A 9,074-nucleotide genomic window follows, 5' to 3' on the forward strand; every position below is an offset into this window, starting at 1 on the left:
AAGCCGGGTTGGGCCGGCCCAATAACAAAATAACAGTTAGTTAGTTAGTGAGTTTTATAGTGTAGGGTTTTAGTACTATCAGTTTAGCGAGAGCGGGGGTTCAATCACAATGGCTTCCGCAGTGAGGGTGGCTTTGAGATCCTTCGGTAATCGTTCTAGAAGCTTCGTCAAGAGCTCAACCACGCCGTTTGTGTTCACTTCGTCTTCCGCATCGTGCATCTCTCGTGCTTCGAGGTACAGTGTGATTCAGCTTCTCTACTTTGAACTATTCTTATCGATCTGCATTGCGTTTTTGGGTTTAACTTTGTGGATTTCGTGTTTGATAGGGTTTTGTCGGTTATGATAAGCGTTGATTCGTTGATGCCTCTTCACAGTGCTGTCGCTAATGCTAGGCTCACCTCCAATATCGCCTTCGATTCCACCTGCTGGAGCTCGCTTTCTCGAGGTACTACTTCTCTCCTTGTTATTTTACTCGTTTTGAGTTATCTTTTTGCGCAATAATCGCAATTAACAATGATCTTTTGGATGATGATTATGTTCTAGAACACACACACGCATGCTTGCGTAATTGCTTCTTTTTTTTAATAAAAAATAATTAGATATTTAAAATAGATTTAATTCGCGAAGGACAGATACATAATATAATTGGTATTTTTTATGAAAGAGAATTGTTGAATGTAATAATTGTAATTCTGAAAAAATAAATGAATGTCAGTGAAAAAGAAATTAAATCTCATTGCACGGAATTTGGAATCACCATTCCAACCACTTTTGCAAGTTATGGTGATTCCTAGTTTCAAGGGAATATGTTTTTGCTATCAAACATGGGATTGCCCATTCTATGGAATCACCATTCTGCATATCAAACGTATAATAAGAGCAAGTTTTGTGTGGGAAATCAAGTTTTGCAGAAAGGAAATGAAATCTGAGTTGGAATTAAATCACCATTCTGTTTAGTACGTATGAGGCTCATAGGTAGGGGTGGGAATAGGTCAGGCCAGGCTTTAAAAGGCCTGAGTCTAGCCTACGATTAATTTTTGAGGCCTGAGCCTGGCCTATAGTCTATCAAAGGCTTTTATTTTGGCTCGGCCTGACCTGGTAGCCTATTTAAAAGTCTTCTTCACATTAAATCTTCAATATTCCTATTTGTTTTTACAAAAAAAAAAAATAACAAGATGAAAGAAAAAATGGCAAGATTTTGAAGTTTTACCTTTATCAAAGCTTGAAGTGAAAAGGATACGATTCTTGTTTGCTATGTAGTTTTTGTTTGTTGTGTTCTCTATTTTACTTCAACAGAGAGAAACGTAATAGGAAAAGGAAACGTTAAAAGGAATAGGAAAAGAAAACGTTATAAGGAAATGAGAGAAAATTAGAGCATTACCTCGGTAGACTACACAGAATGTTAATTACCTCTATCAAAAAGCTTGAAGTGAAAAAGATATGATTTTTGTTTGCTTAGGAACGTAATAGGAAAGTTAAAAAAAAAGGAAACCTGATAGAAAAAGGATATGATTTTTGTATAGGAACGTAATAGGATATGATATGATTTTTGTATAGGAATGTAATAGGATATGATAGGATATGATTTTTATTTGCTCTAGAATACAGGAACGTAATATAAAAAAGGAAACCAAATAGGAATAGAAAAAGGAACCGTTAACAGAAATAGGAAAACTAATAAAAACAATGAGAAATATAAAGGAACACATGACTCACACCTTGTCATTAAAGTTTTACTTAATTATAGGAATGAGATCTGTTAGTTTTAAAAAAAATAATATTAATTGTACCCAAAAAATAATATATATATATATATATATATATATAGGTCGGCCTATCAGGCTTATAAGGCTTTTTAATAAGCCTAAGCCTGGTCTATTTAATTTAATAGGCTTTTAAAAAGCCTGAGCCTAGCCTTTTAATTAAATAGGTCAGGCCAGACCAGGCTTTATGTAGGCCAGGTCGTAGGCCCCTGTAGGCCGGCCTAGCCTATTCCCACCCCTACTCATAGGCTTGCAAATGTTCGCATGAAGTAAAGAATAGGTATTACATTCGATCAGTCTATATGTTCAGACCCCAATGAGATGTTCTTCCACTATTGTCCATGCTTAGGTTAAACCATTAAAGTCTTTTTAAAAGTTTCTATGATGGTTGTTGTGTTGATCCATTTTGTTTAGTTAGCAAAGTTATGTATTCTTCTATCCTTAAGGTGTGCTGATAGACATTAACTTTGTTTACCAGATGGCTAAGAGACCTGTTTCTGACATTAACTTTTTGTAAAGTGATAATGTAAGATGAGAGACTTAGTCTTTTTGATATAATGAAGTAAAAGCTAGAGTTGCACTAAAATAAAGAGACCAAAACTTTGAAATTAGCAACAATTCCACCCCTCTCAATGTAATATTTTAGTTTTGTTTTATTTTTTTCATATTAATTCCTTCTTTAGCATTTATAAACTTGTTTCGCTCCAATGTTCCTTGCACCTACCTACCTCTAACAAAGTTAAAAATATACAAGAGGAAATCTAATGGATAGTTAGAATCCATTATACAGGCTAGTATTATTAATTTCTCGTTAGTGTTTCTCCACAAAACTAGTTCCATGTACATAAAATAAGATGTCAATTCTGGTACTAGTTTAACTTTAGTGATCAGGGGAGCATTTGGGTTGTTTGCATTCCAAGTTCCAACACCATGTGTAAGATTCTGTGAAATTTAAAATTACTATGTTTGTATGAAAATAAGGATTATTCAAAGCATTTAGGGTAACACCTAGCACTAGCAATAAGGAGTTCTTTGCTATCAGAATAACCTAAGCTAAAATATTGGTTGACATCGTAAATGTAGGGATTCAAGATTCCATGTTATTTTACATACTGGTGTAAAAATAAGCACATACCAAATACCTCCTTAGTGGTAGGTATCATACTATCAGACGAGTGCCCAGTGTGGTAATTACCTGTCTTCTTTATGCACATCCTGACAACTTTTACTTTGTTGTATAGGACTTAAAAAAACATTGTGACAGGCCTGCTGGATCCATTCAAGATGAAAGAAAAAATGAAAAAGAGAGAATCGTAACTTTTCTTTTGTCTCACCCTAGGATGGGAAAAGATCTTCAAACATTTAAATTGTGGTCAGTTGCACTATGATTCCCTCCAACTGCAGACTTGTATAATTGGATTTCCTCATTGACTGAGAATGGATGACCAACATGCTCCCAATTACACTTTCCCAAAATCTTCTTGAATGGATTTGGAAGGATTCACAATAAGATGCAAGCTTCCTTAAGGATTTTAAAATGATGTTTCAGGTAAATCTTTTAGGGATAAAAAAGTGTATTTACTCACTATTTTTCGATGGATCCTTGTTAAAACGTCATATTCTGTCCACTTTTTCCTCTTTTTATGCATGCTACTTTAAGTATAATGGCATTGTATTCAACCATCGATTTAGCCCACAATTGGAAGTGAAACTAATTTGAGAACGGAAAATTGTCTAGTAATTGGTCTAGGACTGCTAATATTTAAATAAAATATATCGTGATCATTTTAAATTTGTTGATTTAAATTTTAAAGTTGAAGATGTCAACATGTGCCATGGTTTGTGCTTCTGAGTGAGGACATAATGTATTATGGTCATTTTCCCCTTGATTCAGATGTGTCCCACCTGATATTTCCCTGGTTGAAACTTCTTTCTTCATCATGTTGCCGGGAGGAAAATGAAAATTCCTTGAAACTTATTTTTACTCCCTCCTGCCCATTGTAATCCATATTTTTCCTTGATTTGTCCTATAGACTTTGCAGTTCCTCGGTGACAAAGAGTCAAAGACTAAAGGATACCGTCATATCAAATCCTAGTTGGGTTGCATTAGAGTTAATGTTGGTTCACATCTTACTCCTGGTCTATTTCCTTTATGGCATACCTTGGAGCATCACAGTCCAGTCTGAAAAATAATATTATTCTTTTAATGATGTAAACCTCGTATTTGATCACAAGATTGTGATACAAGGCAACGGTTCTAAAATTTGATGAATTATATTTCGCTTTCCTTTTGAATTATGCTTTCAGAAAAGTGCCCACCAATCCCATTGGTCCAGAAATGATTATCTGTAACATTTTTTAAAATGATATTTGACACTATTTTTTATAATATCCAATTGGTTAAGCCTCCTGATAGGCTTTAAGTGAGTAAATATTGCATTCCCCCTCCCATTTTTTTTCCCTTCAGTTTTTCGGTCCAGGGTAAGGGAATGGGGTTGCAGGATGGGGGAGGTGGTATTGCAGATTGTAGGGTCGACCTTTGCCCACATCCACATGTCTCCCAAGTTCTTATTAGTTGTATGCTATTAAGTGGGGGATTACCAAAAATTTGGTTGGATCATTTCTTTTTTTGTTTTTCTAGCTAGGTGAGAGACTAACATGTTTGGATTTTTGTTTGGGGGTGTTCTAAAGTCAATTTGGGTAGTAAATTTAATTGCGTGACATGTTTGATTAAAAGTACATTTTATATTATTTTTAAACTAAGTTTTCATAAAAGCAAAACTAAGGTTTCTTTTTTAAATTTAATTTGCAAAATGAAAACTATTCCAAAATTAAGTTTGCTAACTTCAACCGGAACATGCACTATTCTGCTTATTATGGTAAGGACTTGGGACTAAAGTAAGAACAAATTAAAAAAAAAAAACTTTTTGAGAGAAGTTTTGAAGTTGAAGAAAATGGATGATAAATGTTTTATTTTTAAATTAAGAGTTGTATGATGATTATAAATAAAGTTAAGAACAAAACCAATGCTTATATTTTTTATTAATCAGCTATTCTATTTCTTTTATTTAAAAAATATCAAATTAGTAGATATTTATTAGAGTCAGAGATTTGTCCTTCCAGCTTTGAACTTTCTAATAAGGGAATAGTGAAGAAAATAAATTCAAGAGGAGCAAATAGGTCGCATTATAATTAGCATCCGTTACCACATATTGTCAGCAACGTCCACTGCCAATTTACGTAAATTGAAGTCAAACACGCCTCCTCTTCTGTTGGTTAATGTTTAGCTCATAAGTTAATAGTTTTTGGCATTGGCCACAGTACACTAGTCTACAATTGAAGAAAATGGATGACAAATGCCAGCTATTAATTTAATTTAATTGTCAGCTATTAATTTAATTGGTATTGCACTGTGACACTCGTTGACACATATATTCATTTTTATTACTTTAATGAGAAAATATGATAATAATACTCCAAAACATTGCTAAAACTATAAGTACATACTTGCAAGATATCGATTAAACTTCTTATTTATTGACGTTTTAAATTTTAACATAAATAAAATTAATTTTTTGTGTGTTTTTGTTTGACAAATGATTTACTTTTGACTAATTTTGCTAAATTAGCGGTCATAACTGTTAACATTGTATTAAAAACTATTTATTATACTAGGCATGAGGAGGGATTAAATTATCCGAACGTACAGTTTTCTCCATAAATTTGCTTGAGTAACTACACCTAAATCTAAATCCGTTTAGTGAATAAATTCATTCTTCACCGTGGTCCAATTATGCAAGCAGCCGTTAGGTCTAGATCTCCAACGAATAAATTACTTTACTACTTTTTGTTTTAAAGTGTTGTCCGAAGATTATTTGGATCTTTGTGGAAGCTTTTGAGATATTGTAATTGTTATTTGTCAATGACACCGCGTGTAGCTCAATATATTGATTTCATATTTCCTTTGAAAAAATCTCCACTGGACACCTGTCTGTAATTTAGCGTACTTGGACCTCTTTAATGAAAATGAAAATAAATAAATAAAACAAGTGTGTGCTTCTAATTCTAACTTGGCAAGAAATCCACCCATTCCAATCCATCTCCCTACAGCGAAGACAGGGAGAGAGAGCATGCCAGCGAACCAACGAACCTATGAAACAGATCACATTTTACGTCCTTTTCAATTCAACAATTCACAGACCAACCCCCTAAATCTCCATAATTGGTTAATACATTCTCTCTCTCTCTCTCTCTCTGTGGATAAGATCTTGAGAATATCACATACAGATGGACCCCACTTCCTCCATTAAAATAACAATATCCAACACTTCTCAATTCCATAAACTGAGAAGAACCCATTTGATTCTCTGCAGAATCTGGGGTTGTTCCTGCTTTGGTCTGGTCTCTCAGCTCTGATAGATTGGCACCGATTCTGGGTGTGAGCCAAAAAAGCTTTCTTTTGTTTCCTCTATTTTTCTTTTCGGCAAAGTAGAAGATATTTGTGGTGAGTGCGGTGTGGTGGTTGGGTTGGGCGTTAAATAAATAATGCGTTTCCGGTTTCGGTGATGTGTTTGCATCAATGCATGGTTCCTGCTAGTGATGCTTTTGTCCTCTTCCTGTCTTTTTTAGCCGGCTATTTTGTCTTAAACTCTCTACATAGCAGATTCATTCATTTTGCTTTGCGTTTTTTTTTCTTTGTTTTCTCCGGTGATTAGTTATGTTGCTTGATCCATTTGCTTCACTGCATGTGTGTGTTTAAACACTTAAATTTCTTGTTTTTCTTCGGCAAATTGGTGGATTGTCTTCGGTATGGTGTAATTTACTGTTCAATTAAGAAAAATGGGGGTATCAATCGGATTACAGAAAGAGACACGGCTTTTTCTGCAGATTTAGCCACAGACTTTTGATATATTCGAGGACTTTCTAAATTTATCTCCTTCACTCCCTCTTATCCTCTTTTTGTCTCTTCTTTCTTCAGGTTCGGACCTTTATTATTATTATTATTTTTATTATTCTTTGTTTCTTCGATTCATCTATTATCTTTTGGTTTCCTGAATTCATTCTCTCTCTACGGTTATCTTATCTTATTGAGTGCCATCTTCTGTATCTTCCTCAACTGGATTCTGCGTCTTCTTTTAAGTGGAACTAGGCTTGTTTCATTTTAGTATTTGATTGCTAATTTTATATTTTTGTATTTTGTTTCATTTACGAATCTAGATGAGGCCTAAGGTTAGTGAGGGAGTTATGTCCTTTATGTTAGATTCAATCACCTTCCCCTTTGTCATGCTGATGTATAAATGGTTGCCTTTTTTTGTCCCCCATATGTCCAGATTTTCTTCTGTGAATTGAATTCGAGTCGTTGCTTCTGGCTTCGGTGCTTGCTGTTTTGTTGGCACAAGTTATTGGTCCAATTGAAATGAAAGAGTTTGAGTGAAAAGGAGACTTAGACTGTGTGGTCTGGCCATGGAGAATTCTTATAAGGCAAATGGAAATGGACCAACTGAGAATGGTTACTCTGTTGCAAGGCATTCTTATCAACCCTCCTTGAAGGGGTCATTACCTTGGCTGGACATAAAGGTGTTTTATGTAAGAGTGTGCAAGTGTGAGCTTGATGATTCCACTCCTGGATCTCTTACACTGAATCATGTTCCTTTGAATCCTGACACTCTTCTTGAAATTAATGGCGTTCGTACTAGTATATATTCTGATGGGATGTCAACCCTTCTCAAGAGAGACAGGGTAGATAGAAAATCAGAAGAAGTGACATTTGTAAGCACTGATAGCATAAGGATGAGTGGTAGTGTCAAGTTCGAGGTGTTTGATAAAGATGTTCTGCTGCTTTCCGGTGCTTTAGAATTGTGTAATACCAATGGTGTTGTTGGGGAATCAAGTTATAATGGACAAAGGTGGAACATGAACTGTGAGTCATATATAATTCCAGGCACCAGCTTCTTTAAGGGGAAACAATTGCTGTTGCCAGACTCAAGTCTCCCAACAATTGAGGTCTACATTGCCGGCTCCTTCTCGAGTACTCCAATTATCTTGACAAAAACCTTGCAGCTTTCTCAGAAAAAGCATACAAAGAAGGGAGTATTGGATGCAATTCCAGAGCATGAGGCCAGTGAAAATGGGAAAGATATTTCTTCAGCCCATGCTTTGCAGGTAATTAGTGCTTGTTCAGCAATGTTTTTGGTGTGCTTCTTATATTATCCTCTTTTGCTATGTCAGTTCATCGGTCGAGTTAACTTCATGCCTTTTAGGCCTGTTTTTGCGATGTCTGACTTTGCTTTTACTGCCTTAATGCACTTGCAGTTGAGTCATTTGAAAATTGAGATTGTTTAACAGACATAAGCATTTGTATCTGATGGATATCGGGACCTCTCAGACTAGCAGATGGGACATACATAATATAACTATGATACAAGTACAACTGAATAACCTTTGATCTGTGTCCGACGTTTTACTTTCTGTCCTAAAATTATTTTGTTCACTTGTGTATTGTTTTTTATGGATAGCTAGCTGTCAAGAAAAGGATACAATTAATGTCCAGTTCTTCATTTAAGTTTGGTCCCCCCCTTGAGCACTTGTAATTTGCTAATCAGCATTACATACCCTTTTTTTCACAAATTATAGACCATCATTCTTAATATTTACATGCCAATCCTGCAGGCCCCAGATTACCTTTACGACAAACATGAAGATGAAGATTATAATAGCCTCTACCCAGGAACAGCATATGCCGATGGCGAAGATGGAGAACTTTCATGGTTCAATGCCGGTGTTAGGGTCGGTGTTGGTATTGGACTTAGTGTTTGTCTTGGCATTGGCATTGGAGTTGGCCTGCTTGTTAAAACCTACCAAGGCACCACTAGCCACTTTAGAAGACGGCTGTTCTGATCGGGGCTTCTATTTAAGCTTAAAACTCTCTGCTTTTTGTTCATCTCCCTCTTAATCCAAAGACAGCTAACCTTATTTTTGTCCATCTCCCTCTTGAGTCTTGATCCAAAGACAACAGGTTAAATATCTTGTCCATCTGAGTGGAGGGTTTTTTTTTTTTGCTGTATGTAATATAGTTTATTTTTAGTGCCATTCTATGCGAGGTATGATCTTAACTTCTTAAGTAAAACAGCAAGAACTAAGAAGTTTTTGAATTATTTGCCCTACTTATTAAGGTGTTGAACTGGTGAAAGCATGATTAGTTTAGTTTTGACTTTCCTATTGATCGTAATAATCCTCCTTCAACAAAGTAATAAGAAACTAGTCCCAAAATGTATCTATGGTATTAAAAAAATGTATTTTCTTTTATGACAA

At 35.1% G+C, this 9,074-nt stretch overlaps 2 protein-coding genes across 9 annotated transcripts; both read left to right on the top strand.

Moving 5' to 3' along the window:
• The first annotated feature begins 64 nt into the window (after positions 1-64).
• LOC114374834 lies at positions 65-4,154 on the top strand. 4 transcript variants are annotated; one of them, XR_003658640.1, is made up of 4 exons: positions 67-234; positions 327-445; positions 3,005-3,312; positions 3,797-4,058. XR_003658640.1 is itself a non-coding variant. In XM_028332536.1 (3 exons), the coding sequence occupies exons 1-3, from the start codon at positions 110-112 to the stop codon at positions 2,882-2,884; spliced, it is 282 nt and encodes a 93-aa protein (XP_028188337.1). In that variant the 5' UTR covers positions 65-109; the 3' UTR covers positions 2,885-2,974. The 4 variants fall into 4 exon arrangements, 3 of the variants coding, with proteins under 3 accessions (XP_028188337.1, XP_028188339.1, XP_028188338.1); XM_028332536.1 differs by lacking the exons at positions 3,005-3,312; positions 3,797-4,058 and adding an exon at positions 2,847-2,974 and having other exon boundaries at positions 65-234; XM_028332538.1 differs by lacking the exon at positions 3,005-3,312 and having other exon boundaries at positions 66-234; positions 3,797-4,154.
• A 1,673-nt stretch (positions 4,155-5,827) lies between these two features.
• LOC114374833 (uncharacterized protein At1g01500-like) lies at positions 5,828-9,074 on the top strand. 5 transcript variants are annotated; one of them, XR_003658638.1, is made up of 4 exons: positions 5,828-6,267; positions 7,094-7,925; positions 8,076-8,187; positions 8,433-8,568. XR_003658638.1 is itself a non-coding variant. In XM_028332532.1 (3 exons), the coding sequence occupies exons 2-3, from the start codon at positions 7,227-7,229 to the stop codon at positions 8,658-8,660; spliced, it is 927 nt and encodes a 308-aa protein (XP_028188333.1). In that variant the 5' UTR covers positions 5,832-6,267; positions 7,094-7,226; the 3' UTR covers positions 8,661-9,074. The 5 variants fall into 5 exon arrangements, 3 of the variants coding, with proteins under 3 accessions (XP_028188333.1, XP_028188335.1, XP_028188334.1); XR_003658639.1 differs by lacking the exon at positions 8,433-8,568 and adding an exon at positions 8,279-8,426; XM_028332532.1 differs by lacking the exon at positions 8,076-8,187 and having other exon boundaries at positions 5,832-6,267; positions 8,433-9,074.

The sequence above is a fragment of the Glycine soja genome, chromosome 11, assembly GCF_004193775.1.
Source record: "Glycine soja cultivar W05 chromosome 11, ASM419377v2, whole genome shotgun sequence".
In the NCBI taxonomy this organism is placed as follows: domain Eukaryota; kingdom Viridiplantae; phylum Streptophyta; class Magnoliopsida; order Fabales; family Fabaceae; genus Glycine; species Glycine soja.

What these genes read in the sequence shown, in the direction of transcription:
- LOC114374834 (XM_028332536.1), top strand. Translation starts at nt 110, where the DNA reads ATGGCTTCCGCAGTGAGGGTGGCTTTGAGATCCTTCGGTAATCGTTCT. An exon ending in TGCATCTCTCGTGCTTCGAG is followed by an intron (nt 235 to 326) that starts GTACAGTGTGAT and finishes CGTGTTTGATAG; the next exon opens with GGTTTTGTCGGTTATGATAA. An exon ending in CTGGAGCTCGCTTTCTCGAG is followed by an intron (nt 446 to 2,846) that starts GTACTACTTCTC and finishes TCGTAAATGTAG; the next exon opens with GGATTCAAGATTCCATGTTA.
- LOC114374833 (XM_028332532.1), top strand. Translation starts at nt 7,227, where the DNA reads ATGGAGAATTCTTATAAGGCAAATGGAAATGGACCAACTGAGAATGGT. An exon ending in CTTCAGCCCATGCTTTGCAG is followed by an intron (nt 7,926 to 8,432) that starts GTAATTAGTGCT and finishes CCAATCCTGCAG; the next exon opens with GCCCCAGATTACCTTTACGA.